Source organism: Microcaecilia unicolor, chromosome 2 (genome assembly GCF_901765095.1).
Source record: "Microcaecilia unicolor chromosome 2, aMicUni1.1, whole genome shotgun sequence".
Classification (NCBI taxonomy): domain Eukaryota; kingdom Metazoa; phylum Chordata; class Amphibia; order Gymnophiona; family Siphonopidae; genus Microcaecilia; species Microcaecilia unicolor.
In genome coordinates, this window is record NC_044032.1 from 346,448,149 (window position 1) to 346,466,779 (window position 18,631).

General features: G+C 48.0%; 1 protein-coding gene across 1 annotated transcript in view; it reads right to left on the reverse strand.

Annotated features, from left to right (window-relative positions):
* Positions 1 to 18,631, reverse strand: part of LOC115463703 (zinc finger protein 208-like) — a 216,776-nt gene that overhangs the window by 187,818 nt on the left and 10,327 nt on the right. The window contains 3 exon segments of the mRNA XM_030194420.1: positions 7,447 to 7,560; positions 9,065 to 9,178; positions 10,489 to 10,615. Coding sequence (XP_030050280.1) covers positions 7,447 to 7,560; positions 9,065 to 9,178; positions 10,489 to 10,615 — 355 coding nt within the window.

Here is an 18,631-nt window from a genome sequence, read left to right on the forward strand (position 1 = left end):
CCAGTCCTTCACCTTCTTGAGTGGAAGGCCACGGTTCTCCGAAGTCTTCCAAAGGGGGAAATGTATATTCCTTCCTCTGCTTGGTTTGCAAGCACTCAGCTCTGCTGTCATGGGCATAAGTAAGTTTCGTTTCTCCCTATTTTTGCTTGTACATAGAGTATATAAGTTTCATTTCTTTGGAAATAGCAAGTGTTGTTGTGCACTTCTAGTAAATCACATGACAAGGAAAAACTCATGAGGAACTGAAGTTATACAACCCTTATATGGCAGATAAAAATTGATATAACCTTGATGGTGAGTGAGGCTGAGGACCTTCCAAATAAGGAGATGCTTTCTTCACAAATATTTGTTTAGGGAAGAAGGAGCCGGGTGTTTCATGCAATTTGTTTGCTATTGCTGCATGAAGGGATCACGTGTAGGGGATAAAGGAATGGCCAATGAGCACACACTGTGCACGTGTATTGGGACAGGAAAGCGAATGCTACATACCTGTAGAAGGTATTCTCCGAGGACAGCAGGCTGATTGTTCTCACTGATGGGTGACGTCCACGGCAGCCCCTCCAATCGGAAACTTCACTAGCAAAGTCCTTTGCTAGTCCTCGCGCGCCCGCGCGCACCGCGCATGCGCGGCCGTCTTCCCGCCCGAAACCGGCTCGAGCCGGCCAGTCCAGTATGTAGCAAGACAATACACTTCAAGGGAAGACACAACTCCAAAGGGGAGGCGGGCGGGTTTGTGAGAACAATCAGCCTGCTGTCCTCGGAGAATACCTTCTACAGGTATGTAGCATTCGCTTTCTCCGAGGACAAGCAGGCTGCTTGTTCTCACTGATGGGGTATCCCTAGCCCCCAGGCTCACTCAAAACAACAACCATGGTCAATTGGGCCTCGCAACGGCGAGGACATAACTGAGATTGACCTAAAAATTTACCAACTAACTGAGAGTGCAGCCTGGAACAGAACAAACAGGGCCCTCGGGGGGTGGAGTTGGATCCTAAAGCCCAAACAGGTTCTGAAGAACTGACTGCCCGAACCGACTGTCGCGTCGGGTATCCTGCTGCAGGCAGTAATGAGATGTGAATGTGTGGACAGATGACCACGTCGCAGCTTTGCAAATTTCTTCAATGGAGGCTGACTTCAAGTGGGCTACCGACGCAGCCATGGCTCTAATATTATGAGCCGTGACATGACCCTCAAGAGCCAGCCCCGCCTGGGCGTAAGTGAAGGAAATGCAATCTGCTAGCCAATTGGATATGGTGCGTTTCCCTACAGCCACTCTCCTCCTATTGGGATCAAAAGAAACAAACAATTGGGCGGACTGTCTGTGGGGCTGTGTCCGCTCCAGGTAGAAGGCCAATGCTCTCTTGCAGTCCAATGTGTGCAACTGACGTTCAGCAGGGCAGGAATGAGGACGGGGAAAGAATGTTGGCAAGACAATTGACTGGTTCAGATGGAACTCCGACACGACCTTTGGCAGAAACTTAGGGTGAGTGCGGAGGACTACTCTGTTGTGATGAAATTTGGTGTAAGGGGCCTGGGCTACCAGGGCCTGAAGCTCACTGACTCTACGAGCCGAAGTAACTGCCACCAAGAAAATGACCTTCCAGGTCAAGTACTTCGGATGGCAGGAATTCAGTGGCTCAAAAGGAGGTTTCATCAGCTGGGTGAGAACGACATTGAGATCCCATGACACTGTAGGAGGTTTGACAGGGGGCTTTGACAAAAGCAAACCTCTCATGAAGCGAACAACTAAAGGCTGTCCTGAGATCGGCTTACCTTCCACTTGGTAATGGTATGCACTGATTGCACTAAGGTGAACCCTTACGGAGTTGGTCTTAAGACCAGACTCAGACAAGTGCAGAAGGTATTCAAGCAGGGTCTGTGTAGGACAAGAGCGAGGATCTAGGGCCTTGCTGTCACACCAGACGGCAAACCTCCTCCAATGAAAGAAGTAACTTCTCTTAGTGGAGTCTTTCCTGGAAGCAAGCAAGATGCGGGAGACACCCTCTGACAGACCCAAAGAGGCAAAGTCTACGCCCTCAACATCCAGGCCGTGAGAGCCAGAGACTGGAGGTTGGGATGCAGAAGAGCCCCTTCGTCCTGCGTGATGAGGGTCGGAAAACACTCCAATCTCCACGGTTCTTTGGAGGATAACTCCAGAAGAAGAGGAAACCAGATCTGACGTGGCCAAAAAGGAGCAATCAGAATCATGGTGCCTCGGTCTTGCTTGAGTTTCAACAAAGTCTTCCCCACCAGAGGGATGGGAGGATAAGCATACAGCAGGCCCTCCCCCCAATCCAGGAGGAAGGCATCCGAAGCCAGTCTGCCGTGGGCCTGAAGCCTGGAACAGAACTGAGGGACTTTGTGGTTCACTCGAGATGCGAAGAGATCCACCAAGGGGGTGCCCCACGCTTGGAAGATCTGGCGCACCACTCGGGAGTTGAGCGACCACTCGTGAGGTTGCATAATCCTGCTCAACCTGTCGGCCAGACTGTTGTTTACGCCTGCCAGATATGTGGCTTGGAGCACCATGCCGTGACGGCGAGCCCAGAGCCACATGCTGACGGCTTCCTGACACAGGGGGCGAGATCCGGTGCCCCCCTGCTTGTTGACATAATACATGGCAACCTGGTTGTCTGTCTGAATTTGGATAATTTGGTGGGACAGCCGATCTCTGAAAGCCTTCAGAGCGTTCCAGATCGCTCGTAACTCCAGGAGATTGATCTGCAGATCGCGTTCCTGGAGGGACCAGCTTCCTTGGGTGTGGAGCCCATCGACATGAGCTCCCCATCCCAGGAGGGACGCATCCATAGTCAGCACTTTCCGTGGCTGAGGAATTTGGAAGGGACGTCCCAGAGTCAAATTGGAGCAAATGGTCCACCAATAGAGGGATTCGAGAAAACTTGTGGACAGGTGGATCACGTCCTCCAGACCCCCAGCGGCCTGATACCACTGGGAGGCTAGGGTCCATTGAGCAGATCTCATGTGAAGGCGGGCCATGGGAGTCACGTGGACTGTGGAGGCCATGTGGCTCAGCAATCTCAACATCTGCCGAGCTGTGATCTGCTGGGACGCTCGCACCCGCGAGACGAGGGACAACAAGTTGTTGGCTCTCGTCTCTGGGAGATAGGCGCGAGCCGTCCGAGAATCCAGCAGAGCTCCTATGAATTCGAGTCTCTGCACTGGAAGAAGGTGGGACTTTGGATAATTTATCACAAACCCCAGTAGCTCCAGTAGGCAAATAGTCATCTGCATGGACTGCAGGGCTCCTGCCTCGGATGTGTTCTTCACCAGCCAATCGTCGAGATATGGGAACACGTGCACCCCCAGCCTGCGAAGCGCCGCTGCTACCACAGCTAGGCACTTGGTGAACACCCTGGGCGCAGAGGCGAGCCCAAAGGGTAGCACACAGTACTGGAAGTGGCGTGTGCCCAACTGAAATCGCAGATACTGTCTGTGAGCTGGCAGTATCGGGATGTGTGTGTAGGCATCCTTCAAGTCCAGAGAGCATAGCCAATCGTTTTGCTGAATCATGGGGAGAAGGGTGCCCAGGGAAAGCATCCTGAACTTTTCTTTTTCGAGATATTTGTTCAGGGCCCTTAGGTCTAGGATGGGACGCATCCCCCCTGTTTTCTTTTCCACAAGGAAGTACCTGGAATAGAATCCCAGCCCTTCTTGCCCGGATGGCACGGGCTCGACCGCATTGGCGCTGAGAAGGGCGGAGAGTTCCTCTGCAAGTACCTTCTTGTGCTGGAAGCTGTAAGACTGAGCTCCCGGTGGACAATTTGGAGGTTTTGAGGTCAAATTGAGGGTGTACCCCTGCCGGACTATTTGCAGAACCCACTGATCGGAGGTTATGAGAGGCCACCTTTGGTGAAAAGCTTTCAACCTCCCTCCGACTGGCAGGTCGCCCGGCACGGACACTTGGATGTCGGCTATGCTCTGCTGGAGCCAGTCAAAAGCTCGCCCCTTGCTTTTGCTGGGGAGCCGCGGGGCCTTGCTGAGTCGCACGCTGCTGACGAGAGCGAGCGCGCTGGGGCTTAGCCTGGGCCGCAGGCTGTCGGGAAGGAGGATTGTACCTACGCTTGCCAGAAGAGTAGGGAACAGTCTTCCTTCCCCCGAAAAATCGTCTACCTGTAGAGGTAGAAGCTGAAGGCTGCCAGCGGGCGAATTTGTCGAATGCGGTGTCCCGCTGGTGGAGAGACTCTACCACCTGTTCGACTTTTTCACCAAAAATATTGTCCGCACGGCAAGGCGAGTCCGCAATCCGCTGCTGGATTCTATTCTCCAGGTCGGCGGCACGCAGCCATGAGAGCCTGCGCATCACCACACCTTGAGCAGCGGCCCTGGACGCAACATCAAAAGTGTCATAAACTCCTCTGGCCAGGAATTTTCTGCACGCCTTCAGCTGCCTGACCACCTCCTGAAAAGGCTTGGCTTGCTCAGGGGGAAGAGCATCAACCAAGCCCGCCAACTGCCGCACATTGTTCCGCATGTGTATGCTCGTGTAGAGCTGGTAAGACTGGATCTTGGACACGAGCATAGAGGAATGGTAGGCCTTCCTCCCAAAGGAGTCTAAGGTTCTAGCGTCCTTGCCCGGGGGCGCCGAAGCATGTTCCCTAGAACTCTTAGCCTTCTTTAGGGCCAAATCCACAACTCCAGAGTCATGAGGCAACTGAGTGCGCATCAGCTCTGGGTCCCCATGGATCCGGTACTGGGACTCAATCTTCTTGGGAATGTGGGGATTAGTTAATGGCTTGGTCCAGTTCGCAAGCAATGTCTTTTTCAGGACATGGTGCAAGGGAACAGTGGACGCTTCCTTAGGTGGAGAAGGATAGTCCAGGAGCTCAAACATTTCAGCCCTGGGCTCGTCCTCCACAACCACCGGGAAGGGGATGGCCGTAGACATCTCCCGGACAAAGGAGGCAAAAGACAGACTCTCGGGAGGAGAAAGCTGTCTCTCAGGAGAGGGAGTGGGATCAGACGGAAGACCCTCAGACTCCTCGTCAGAGAAATATCTGGGATCTTCCTCTTCCTCCCACGAGGCCTCACCCTCGGTGTCAGACACAAGTTCACGGACCTGTGTCTGCAACCTCGCCCTGCTCGACTCCGTGGAACCACGTCCACGATGGGGGCGTCGAGAGGTAGACTCCCTGGCCCGCATCGGCGAAGCTCCCTCCGCCGACGTAGTCGGGGAGCCCTCCTGGGAGGTGGCCGCGGTCGGCACCGCACGCGGTACCGACGTCGGGGACCTCAACCTGGGCGATGGGCCAGCCGGCGCCACGCTCGACGGTACCGGAGGCGCAAGCACCGCCGGTACCGGAGGGGTAGGGCGCAACAGCTCTCCCAGAATCTCTGGGAGAACGGCCCGGAGGCTCTCGTTCAGAGTGGCTGCAGAAAAGGCTGAGAGGTCGATGCAGGCGTCGACGTCAGAACCTGTTCCGGGCGAGGAGGCTGTTCCGGGCTGTCCAGAGTGGAGCGCATCGACACCTCTTGAACAGAGGGTGAGCGGTCCTCTCGGTGCCGATGCCTGCTGGGTGCCGAATCCCTCGGCGACCCAGAGCTCTCGGTGCCGACACGGGGAGGAGACCGGTGTCGATGCTTCTTCGATTTCTTCCGAAGCATGTCACCGGAGCTCCCCGGCACCGACGAGGAGGACGTAGAATCCATCCGTCGCTTCCTCGGGGCCGAGGCCGAAGGAGGTCGGTCTCGGGGGGGCTGTACCGCAGGAGCCCTCAGGGTAGGAGGAGACCCACCCGAAGGCTCACCGCCACCAGCAGGGGAATGGACAGCCCTCACCTGCACTCCTGACGATGCACCACCGTCCGACGACATCAGCAGACGAGGTCCCGGTACCACCGACGTCGATGCAGCTATCCGATGTCTCGGCGCCGATGCAGAGGCCCGATGCCTCGATGCACTCGATGCAGGGGCGGCCGAGGAAGATGGTCTGGACGCTGACGACGTCGATGCACTCGAAGATCCCGGTGCCGATGCCAACGAAGAGCCCGAGAACAACACGTTCCACTGGGCTAGTCTCAGGTAGCGAGAACACAGACTGCAGTTCTGAGGGCGGTGCTCGGCCCCCAGACACTGAAGACACGACGAGTGTCGATCAGTGAGCGAGATAACCCGGGCGCACTGGGTGCACTTCTTGAAGCCGCTGGAAGGCTTCGATGTCATGGGCGGAAAAATCACGCCGGCGAAATCAAAATCCGAAATGACGGAAAAAGAGCACCAAAACTTTAGAGGGAGAAAATCTCGACCGAGGCCGAAAAGAGGCCTACCCCGACGACGAAAGAAAACTTACCGGGGCAAAAAGCTGGAAGTACGGGGAGGATTGACACGAAACCCGGTTGAAGGTTTCCGGAGCACTTCCCGACTTAAGCAAAAGCTTTTCCAAAGAAAAAAACACGCTCAAAACAATTTGGACGCGCGAGGTCGACTTTCCGGGGCTCGACACGGCGAAATTACGACCGTACCGAGTGCGGACAAAAGAAGACTGGCCGGCTCGAGCCGGTTTCGGGCGGGAAGACGGCCGCGCATGCGCGGTGCGCGCAGGCGCGCGAGGACTAGCAAAGGACTTTGCTAGTGAAGTTTCCGATTGGAGGGGCTGCCGTGGACGTCACCCATCAGTGAGAACAAGCAGCCTGCTTGTCCTCGGAGAAAGGTTGGTAAGAATGAAGGAAACAACCTTTTATGTATAATAAAGAAAACAGGGACAGGGAATACCCTTTTATGTACAATAAGTAAGAATAAGAGGAATCACATGTTTTAGAAGAAATGAAAATTATCACAGGATATAAATGCAGAATGAAAAAGCCAAAATGAGCAGCCTTGTAGCTCAGTCTCAGTGTTTTGCTTCCTGTGTAACAAACTGCTCCAGAGGGAACAATCATTTTGTACTGCCTTACAGAAATACCAATAAAGATTTTGCTTGGTTGTGCCTAATCTAAGTCTGATTGTCTCTCTTATACCAGCCAAGAAGGCTGAAGTGTTTTCCCCTCCTAAGGGCCAAAGGACAGGAATACAAGGCCTACGTCCTCCCCCCCCCCCCTCCCCCAAAAACACCCACCTCCGTCATGTGCCTCCTCCATCTTCACAGGCAGCCTACTCCATCCAAAGTTAGGAAATAGACAGTAGGAGAAAGAGTGGAGTGGAGGAGTGGCTAGTGGTTAGGGTGGTGGACTTTGGTCCTGGGGAACTAAGGAACTGAGTTCAATTCCCATTTCAGGCACAGGCAGCTCCTTGTGACTCTGGGCAAGTCACTTAACCCTCCATTGCCCCATGTAAGCCACATTGAGCCTGCCATGAGTGGGAAAGCGCGGGGTACAAATGTAACAAAAAAAAAAAAGAAAGGGATGAATGCCTCTTATCCCACCAGTATCTATTTCCTAAATGGTCCTGGCTGACCTTACTAAAGATGTGCAGTGGGAATTTTATACTTACTTGTTACAGATGGATGAGTCTGTTCAGACATCGCTGATTCAGGATGATCCAAGAAGGGAAGATCATCCTCTTGTTTAACATTCAGTGAGAACACAGACGTTACAATCGGAAGGCCTGTTATGAGAAAACATGTCAAGAAGGTTTTACCAAGGATCAGATAATATTAAATTAAGAAACGGAATATTAAAATACCCCATGATAATGCCTATGGCAAAGGTAGTGTGGTGCTGGGTATGTCGCTTACACAAGTTCTCAGCAAGGGTTACACCTTTCTGGTCCATCTGTGGGAATGTGAACCTTGATCCTGGGCGGCTTTATGCAGTGTTTCAAAATTGGAAAAGTAAAGGGGTGGTGTACCTACTCCATGTGCTTAATGCAGAGGGCCGGATTAAAACTTTCCCAGAACTGCAACTGGAATATGGGCTGCTGAAGACGGAAGAATTTTACTATTTGCAACTTAAACATTACATAAACTCCTTAGCGTGGGAATCCTTGGCGGAAGATGCGCAGGAAGAGCTTTATGAAGCATTTGCTTTGGCGGCACAGCAGGAGGTGCCGCTCACTTTTCACCACAGACATATATGAGACACGGCAGCGGAACTGGACTATGTTACGTTGGTGCAGCAATGGAGCGCTGATTTGTTGATGAACAGAGGTCACACAATTGAAAGCACATATATTGTCCATTAGACGTTCATCTAAAGCAGTGTGTTATTGGGAACTGCAATACAAATTTGCTCTGCGTCTATATATAGCCCCCAGACGAGCCTTTCATATGGGAGTGTCTCCCTGGGGATCCTGTCCAAAATGTGGCTACGAGGAAGCAACATTGGGCCACATTTTTGGAGCTGCAGAGTGGTGGAAAAGTTCTGGAGGTGTATTGTCTAAAATATCCAAGATTTGGAAGTCAACTTGGAGTTACGATGTAGCACTATTATTTGGCCACCCCAAGCTAGGTCAGCCCAGTCCCAGAGGATTTATAGAATTTGCATCTAAGACTGTCATAATCGCTAAGCACATCATACTGGCTGAATGGATCTCGCCTCATCCACCCGTTAAGCAGCAATGGAGAGTAAGGATGTTGTCCTTAATGTGCCTAGAACGGATGGGAGTATTAAGTTGGGACTCGATAGTGGGGAAGAAATTTCAATTCTGTTGGGCCCCATTTTGGAGGACGCTCACACCAGCGGCCCGAAGCTTAAACTTCTAAGGTTAAAGAATATAATAGATGTTGTAGTAGTGGAGAGCAGATAGGATTGGGTTTGGAAAAGGGGTGGGAGGGAGAGGGGAGGAAGAAGTTAAGGAGATAGGGAAAGGAAAGGGGAACGAAGGGGAGGGAGGAGGGGGTTGGGAAGGGGGGGAGAAAAAGAAAAAGGACAGTGTTTTGGTTTGTAACACAGATTGATTGTAGTAGATAACACAGAAGAGGTCTGTAAAGATGTACCAGAAGATGTTATCTAATGTCATTTGAAATGCGAACATGTTTGTTTTTAATAAAAAAAAGAGTTAAATATATAAATTATGAAACGGATTTTAAGTCTCCAAATATTTGATGTGAATGACCCATCTCATGAGAACTGAAAACGCAGAGAGCTTTAAATCCAAAACATTTACTTACTCTTTGTGGGGTCATTTGGGTTTTTGTTGCCTTCACACTCAAAATGTTGAGTGAAATATTTCTCATCTTCCGTTTTAATCTTGAATATAACATCAGGATTAACAATGGAATAACCTGTTAATAAATAGGAAAATGACATTTAAATTATAATCTTCTCTGACATCTGGTTACACATTGCACAGTACAGTTGACTAGAGCGCAGCTGACATGTCATGTTCTTACACAGAAGTTCTCAGGAAGAAGTCTGAGAGATAAATTCTTTCTCTGTTCTTCCCTGCCAAATTATTTTGGGGCTCATTTTCGAAAGAGAAAAATGTCCAAAAAGTGTCAAAGCACCACTTGGACATTTTCCTTCTCAAAATGTCCAAATCGGTATTTTTGAAACCCATTTTCCAAACGCCTATCTATGCAATTCATCTGCAATGCATCCAGACATTTCGAAGGTGAACGTAGGGCAGGTTCAGGGTGTGCCTAACACTTGGACGTTTTACAGCCATAATGGAACACAAAAACAACGTCCAGGGCGAAAATCTAAACGTTTAACTCTGGACCTGTTTTTAGAACAAATAAAGCACAACAAGGTGCCCCAAATGACCAGATGACCACTGAAGACAATCAGGGATGACCTCCCCTTACTCTCCAAGTAGTCATTTGACCACCTTTCATTCCCCAAAAATGTGAATTAAAATATTACATACCAGCCTCTATGACAGCCATAGATGTTATAGCCAGGTCTATCAGTGGTGAGTGCAGTGCAATGTAGACAGGTGGTCCCAAGGCCCATACCTCCCCCTACCTGTTACACTTGTGGTTGAAACTCTGAGCCCTTCCAAACTCACCAAAACGCTCCTGTACCCACATATAGGTGCCTCCTTCATCCATAAGGGCTATCGTGGTGCTGTACAGTTGGGGGGAGTAGGCTTTGGAGGGCTCAGCAGACAAGATAAGGGAGCCACGTGAGATGTGTACCTGGAAGCATTTATATGAGGTCCACTGCAGTGTCCTCTAAGGTGTCCCACTGCTCTCCTAGGAAGTCTGGGGGACCAGGCTACTAAAAATGCTGGCCTCTCCTACATCCCAATGGCTTGATTTTCTATGCCCTTCACTTGGACAGTATTTTTCAAAAATGGCCTAAAAAGATAAATGTATACAGCACAAAACCTTGTTACAAACAGTATTTTCAGAAAAAACAAAAAGATAGACATTTTGCTTTTTTGAAAATGGCTATGTTTGCTATTCGGATTTTGGACATTTTGAACAAAATGTCCAAAGTCGGACTTAGACGTCATATTGAAAATGCCCCTCTATGCATAGAAAAGGGAGAATGAGTCGGGCTGTTCTTGTACAAAGCCTTTAGTTTTAAGGTGCGCAACAATGATTTCATAATGTGCCTGTGTGCTAGATAATAGAGAAGACATATTTACCTTGTGATGTGAGGAAGTCATGAATATCCTTGATGACCTTCTTGTAAAGCTCCTTCTGCCATTCTTCCAGAATGTTCCACTCCACGTCCAAGAAATAAGCAGCAACATCCTTGAATATAACTGATGCCTGGAACAGTAAACAGGACACCCTCAGTCAAATTTCATTATCATATTTGAGTAATAGACCTCTATCAGTGAGATGAAATCTCCTGCAGATTATAGTAATAGAGGATGAGAGCTCTGTTCTCCAGATATCCAGATACTGTTTTGGATAGGTTTCCTGGTCCCTAGTGATACAGCGGAAATCTCACAAGTTAGCTAATTCAGCTGTTGGAAGAAGGAGCTATAGTAATCAGCACATGTGGACCAGAAAAGAAGTGACAGTTGAATAGTTCTTTATGTCAAAAATAATACAAACACCACAAAAAGAGGGAACCACACAATATAATAATTATGGGGGAGGAAAAACAATAATCCGCAACATAAATGCCAACAAAATATTAATGGAAAGAAAAAAGGAAAACAAACCTTTCACAAAATATGAGAATCCAAACAAAAGTAGACGTTACCAAGTAAAAGTTTCAATTAGACCAGTAGAGAATGGTTCAATAAAAAGGTTTAATTCTTCAAATGTAGCAAGCATAACAGTCCACATATGCAGCATATAGGTGATACCCAACATGAGCTGTGTTTTGGCACAAAGGCCTTTGTCAGTGGTCCTCATATAAAAGCAGAGCATAGCATAAGACAAAAGATAAAAAGTCATGAATATAAAAAAAATATATATAATAAGTATCACCTAACAATTAATCTAAACCAGCTAAAAGTTCATATAAATATAAAAAGATAGATGTGTATGAATAGGATTAAAAATATACAATGGAAGTGAAACTGAATGTGTACAGGAGGGTAAAGAAAGAGTTTTAAAAATAGGTGACATAAAACACTACTGCAAAGAAACAGTGTACATGTGAATATGAACAAGTGTAGAAAAAGTGAGACAGGCTAATCAAACACTAAATTGTGAAGTAAGGGAACAGTATACTGTGAAGGAAGAGATTCCCAAAATGTAAAGGGGGAGGGGTGAGGACCAAAATATCCATAGAGGACCACCCTACCTGTAGAGCACAAACCAATATTGAACAAGAGTTTAGTATTTAGAAAGGTCTTAAAGGTACCATGCCTCTGTCAAAAAACTTAAAAAGAGAAACCGTATACTGTACAGATGGCTATGCTGAACTATGACTGTAAACCAAGACACATTGTAGCTAGTATAACGAATGCCAAAGTACACCAACATCTCCACACAATGGAATAAAATAAAACAAAGCTTGTGGCAAGAGACCCAAAAGATATAACTATAAGATATACAGTCCATATGGTCTTTAAAAGTGTTCAAAACACAAACGGCATAAATTGTAGTAAACAACCTTTGGAAAAATACTTTATAGTAGTTGTTTAAAGCCTAACAATATACACCTTGCATCAAATTAACATTACAGTTTTCACGAATCGACATTTGGCTTAAGTGTCTAAAAATTGAAGTTGACATAAATTCTATGTAATCAAATGACAAACGTTTAAAATGAATGACGATCGTTTAAAGGCACAGTGTAAAAATGACAGACCCCACAGAGTGCTACAATAGTGGCTTGTAAGGGGATACTATGCTGTCGGGAATTCTAAGAAGAGGGAAAAACCATACTTGAAATCATAAAATTGCCATCACTGTTTGCACAACGCAACATCATCTCTCATGAACTGGAAACATATAAATAACCATTATTACGATGTAATTACTGTTGAATATGTAATAGTGTTTGCATCATCAAAGAGTAGACTATGTTGTGAACCAATCTGTGCTCATTCTTTAAAAAACACCGGGGGTGGGGGAGAGGGGTACATCGCAAGTGATATAAAGCCAAACTGAAAGCAAGACAGAAGTGAAAAAATGGATCTAGCATAACAGTAGGCAACGGATGCTAAGAGCAGTTCAAAATACGAAAGGTGTTATGATGTCCCTTAGAAAAATATAGAAATATGACCTAGGAATGAATACTACATAATTAAATAAAGATTAAATAAATAAATAAGAGGTATTGAAAGTTGTATAAAAGTATGAGTAACATGAATGTGTAAAAGTATAAATAACTATCAGGCTCATTTTCGAAAGACATCTAAAAAGTGGTCTAAAAGTGAGATAGACGTGTTTCTTAGCGGGAAACGTCCAAATGCTATAATCAAATAAATAAATAAATAAAATCTATCTAAATTGCTAGTGCGTCCAGTTTAGAACATCTCCATAGTGAGCATGTTGAAAGCGTGTCTTTGGCAGTCATACAGAATGTCTTCAGCGCACAGCAAAATGATTTCACATTGGCTGGAATTCAAAAATACAGAGAGTCAGACCTGATATAAAAGTTTCTGGGATAAGAACAAAGTTGTCTTTAGACCCAATAGCGATTTTGTGGAGTTTTTTTATTTTAGTTTTAGTTACATTTGTACCCCGCGCTTTCCCACTCATGGCAGGCTCAATGCTGCTTACATATACAGGTACTTATTTGTACCTGGGGCGATGGAGGGTTAAGTGACTTGCCCAGAGTCACGAGGAGCTGTGCCTGAAGTGGGAATCAAACTCAGTTCCTCAGGACCAGAGTCCACCACCCTAACCAGTGGAGGAATAGTTGGTATGAGAGAAAGTTGAGAGTTGTTCATGTTGCATTACCGTTTGTCTGTCTGCCCTAGTCTGAACCTTTTCACCCTTATATTCCCTGACTTGCCTACTCTATGTCTCACCTTCTCAGGTTGTCCACCCCTGCTAGCCCCCCTTCCCCCAGCCACAACTACTTGTTCCTCTGTATTTCCATCCCCTCCCCCTCCATTAATTGTCCCCAAGCCCACATTTCATTCATTATACCCCCTTAACTGTTTGGCGTCTGTCTGTGTTCCTCTCTTTGTCCTGTGTGCTGCTATGTGTGTGTTTGTGAGGACTGTTAGTTGTCTTTTGGAAAGTATGTGGGTAGATGATGCGGCACAAGTGTTTGCAGTGGCTGAGAGAGTGAGTGCTGTGTGGCTGTGCTGTGTGTGACTGCATTGCTTGTGGGTGGTGGGAGTGTCAAGGTGTTTGTTGGTGCTGGGTTTCACCAGGTTGGTAGGGAGAGATGAGCACTGGGGTCATTGGGTTGCACCTGTTGTGTTGGGAAATGGATGCACTGAATGCACAGGTGGCCCACGTATTAGAAGAGGAGGAGAGTTTGGAGGGGAGGTGCAACAGGAGATACTCACATCCCAGAGTTTTCAGGCCCCATACGCGTGTCCTATACCTTACTGACCAGCAGTGTCTCAATAGCTACCACTTTGAAAGGGCTGCCGTTCAGCACTTTTGTGACCAGCTCCAACCCCTTCTGCAGGCCAGGACCCGTAGGAACAATCCCATCCCTATCCATATCAAGATCACCGCCTCTCTCTCTTTTTTGACCACTGGTAGCTTCCAGTATGTGCTAGCTATCAACGTGAGCCTCACCCAGCCTGCCATTTCAAACTGCTTTACCCAATTCCTTGATGACTTCTTACCCACACCTTGGAGTACATCACCTTCCCCACCACCCCAAAAGCCCTGCCGAACAACATGGCTCACATGTACGCCATAGCTCGCTTCCCCTCGGTCATAGGAATCATTGACTACCCACACATCACACTCTGACTCCCCTGGGAACGAGAGGCCACATACAGGAATAGGTGTCAAGGTCTGTCCCAGTCAGTAACTTGTTCCTGGGAACAACCTATGGAAGTGAGCACTTATGCCAATCCTAGAGCGAGGTACCAGGTGCAAAGGCGAGGAATCAATTCTAGAATAGGCAGCCGGAAAGGCCCAGGTTTTCATTGCGATGACCACCGTTCCCCAGATGTTGAGCCCCTAGGTTCAGGCAGCCAGCAGGACTTCAGCAGGAACTGGGCTGGAGGAGACTACTAGGAAAGGAATTAGAATTCTCTGTAGAAAGGCAGTGACAGTCCTGGCCTGGAGACTGCAAGCAAGGTTGGCAGAAAAGACGGATAGCCACAGAGAGTAGGTCAGGCCCAGAACTAAAGGAGAAGGCCTGGGTCCAAGTAGGAGGAGAACAGAGGGCAAGGTCAGGTTCAGGCAGAGGTCCATGCAGGCATCGATCCAAAGACAAGGTCAGGTTCAGGCGGAGGTCCAGGCAGGTAAGTCAGAAGAGAATAAACGCACTGGTACTATCCAACAAATAAGTAGCTGAGGCAAAGAAACACTGACTGATTCCTTTCTTAACAGCTGAAGGTGTTTGACGTCAAAGGAGGACCGCGCCCTACCTGCACACACCGGGATGATGCGCTGTAGCCAGAAGGCACGCTGACATATGATGCGCATACATTAGATGGAGCTACACGCATGCGTCCAGTGCGTCTGAATCAGGAACGCCGAAGTCACACATGTCTGACACCCTATTTCTGATTCCGGGTTTGTGAAAGTACCTCCTCCTCACGGGCCCCCCTCTGAGCTGGGCCCAGTTTGGATGGGTAGCAGGAGTGGAAATCCCAAATCAAGTCAGGAGCATGAACACTGGTGGCGGGCTCCCAAGAGTTATCCTCGGAGCCGAAGTGTTTCCAAGCTAGCAAATAATAAAGTCTCCCAGCATGTCATTTAGAATCCAAGATTTCAGTTAGCTCGTATTCCAGATCTGGAGAAGTTTCAGGAACAGTGGGCTGCTTAGGTTCGGGATGCCACTTGGAGGATAAAAAAGGTTTCAGAATAGACACTTGGAAGGTATTGTGTATCTTGAGGTTAGGAGGTAATTGTAATCGATACGTGACAGCTCCCACCCTGGAGCGTATAGAGAAAGGCCCAATAAATCTGGTAACAAATTTAAAAGATGGTAGACTCAATCTCAGATACGTGTTACTGAGCCAGACTTTCTGTCCCATCTGAAAAGTAGAAGCAGCTCTTTTCTTCAGATCAGCGAAGTGCTTAAATCGGTCCGAGGCTTGTTGGAGGTGTTTCTGGATCTTCTTCAATATATTGTGAATCTCCTGAAGAGGAGGTTGAGGAGTTACAGGAATCGGTAGCGACAGGCGGGGATGTTGTCCATATACTATGAAGAAGGGTGACATCCCGGAAGTCTCGTGGAAACTATTATTGTAAGCAAACTCTGCCCAGGGAAGTAAAGAGACCCAGTCGTCCTGACGGCTGTCGACATACATCCGGAGAAAGCCTTTGAAGTTCTGGTTAATTCGTTCCACTTGACCATTGATCTGAGGATGGTAGGCCAAGGAGAAATGGGTGGTGACACCCAGTGCCGAGTAGAGGGATCTCCAGAAGCGTAAAGTGAATTGTGGACCTCGATCACTGATGATATGTAGAGGGAGCCCATGGAGACGAAATACATGCTGAATGAATACTTGAGCCAGAGTGACCACAGAGAGAAGAGTAGGCATAGGTATAAAATGCTCCATCCTGGAGAGGCAGTCCACTACCACCCAGATCACTATGTTGCTTCAGGAAGAAGGGAGGTCCGTGATGAAATCCATTGAAATCTCCTGCCAAGGGCTTCAAGGAGCAGGTAGAGGTTATGGAAGACCCCAAGGCTTAGAATGAACACTCTTGTTACGGGCACAAGTCAGACAAGTGGCGACAAATTGACAGATATCCTACACCATCCGAGGCCATCAGTAGTGTTGGGAGATTAGATGTAGGGTTTTAAGGAACCCTGGATGACCAGCCAGGCGAGAGGAATGTCCCCATTTGAGGACAGGCCGCCGGAGTCTAGCAGGCACCAGTGGTGTTGTGAGAGATGGTGAAACCCCTGTAGCTGTAACAACACAGGCAGGATTTAGCATTGGCTGGGGCTCCTCAGACTCTTCAGGTAACTCATAAGTCCTGGATAATGCATCAGCTTGGACATTCTTTTCTGTAGGTCGGAAGATAATTTGAAAGTTAAAGCGAGCAAAGAATAAAGACCATCGGGCCTGTCGCAGGTTAAGGCGTTTGGCGTATTGCAAATACAGGTTTTTGTGATTGGTTATCACAGTAAAGGGGTGGATAGCCCCCTCCAGTAAATAGCACCATTCTTGTAATGCCAGCTTGAGGGCTAGCAGCCCTCTATCTCCAATGGTATAATTACGTTCCATGGGAGTGAACTTTTTGGATAAAAAGAAACAGGGATGTCCCCATCTCAGAGGTTTCAGACAGAATGGCTCCAGCTTCCAAAGAAGATGCGTCCACTTCCTTAATAAAGGGTTTATTAATATCTGGACTCTGCAGGACGGGGGCTGACAAGAAGGCACACTTCAAAATATCAAAGGCCCACCAGGCTTCTGGGGACCAGATTTTTACGTCCACTCCCTTTCTGGTGAGGGCCGTCAAGGGAGCTGTGACAATAGAATAATGATCTATAAACTGTCTGGAGTAATTTGCAAACCCCAAGAAGCGTTGCAAGGCTTGAAGTCCTTGAGGTTAGGGCCAAGATTGGATGGCTCGAAGTTCGTCCGGGTCCGTTTGTAGTCCCTTGGAAGAGATAATATATCCGAGGAAAGGAATGGAGGTCTGGTGGAAAGAACACTTCTCCAGTTTAGCAAAGAGATGATTCTTTTGAAGTCGGTGGAGGATCATTCTTACATGTCTGGGATGGTTCTGAGGTGATTTGAAGATGAGAATATCATCCAGATAGACTATCATGGATGAATACGAGAGACCTCTGAAGATGAAATTCATGAAATCCTGGAAGACCACAGGAGCATTACACAGGCTGAAGGGCATAACCCGGTACTCATAATGCCCTTCAAGCATGTTAAATGACGTCTTCCACTCGTCCCCCTTGAAAATTCGGATCAGGTTATAGGCTCCCCAGAGATCTAGCTTCGTGAACATCACAGCATCCTAGAGACGGTCAAATAATTCCGATATGAGTGGAAAAGGGTAGCGTTTCTTGGTCGTAATGGCATTAAGGCCCTGGTAGTCTATATAGGGGCGGAGTGTGCCATCCTTCTTGGAAACAAAGAAGAAACCTGCCCCTGCCGGAGAGGTAGACAGATGGATAAAACCTTTCTTCAGGTTCTCCTGGACATATTCTGTCATAGCCTGAGATTCCTCCTGGGAGAGGGTATAGATTAGTCCTTTAGCAGTCATCTCAACGGGAATTAAATCAATCATACAGTTGAAACTTCTATGCAGAGGTAGAACATCTGCCTCTTTCTTGACAAAAACATCCTAGAAGTCCGCATATTTTGGAGGTAGACAGGGCAAAAGAGAAGTAGCCGCCACCATGGGCCGGGGAGTGACATGCTTAAGCATTTAGCAAAACATCATGCTCCTCATCTTTCGATGGGAGTTCATGCTCCAATTGATCCAGGGGGAATGCAGACAGAGCTAGGGAAACCCCAGAACAAGAGCATAGATGGACTGGGGTAGAACTAAAAGCTGAATTTGTTCGCAATGAAAAATACCCACTTGTAGCTTAACAGGCGTTGTGATTCGATGAACCTTGTCAGGAAGCACTTCTCCCTGAATGAAGGTGACCTGCAAGACGGTACCAATAGGTTGTATGGGAACCCCAAGCTGCTGCAATAGATTGGAATCAATGAAATTCCCTGTGGTTCCGGAGTCTATAAGGGAAATAGTGTTCGCTGTGCCAGGCCAGTGAAGAGTAACTGGCATTGTCAGAAGAGAGTTGGGGAAATTACCGCACAGGCCCAAGGTGAGTTTCCCCAAACACCCTGGGCCTAGACGTTTCCCCGATTTCTGTGAACACTGAGCCAGGAAGTGTCCGGGTTCTCCGCAATAAAGGCCCAGCTTATTCTTCCGCCAATGCACCCTCTCCTTCTCCAACAGACAATAATGACCAACCATCATGGGTTCCTCTGAGCCTTCGGAGGAGACGCCAGGTGTGTCAGTCCGGGGTGCTGGTCGTTGGAATCGTGGAGGAGTACGGGGAACTCAATACTGATTAGCCCACTCCTGGGCTCTTTCCTGGAAGCAAACATCAATCCGGGTACACAAATTTATTAGTTCATCCAATATGGTGGGAACATCTTGACCCACCAACTCGTCCTTGATCATTACGGCAAGGCCCTGACAAAAAATGGCAGTTAAAGCCTCTTGGTTCCACCGTAACTCAGTGGCCAGGGTAGG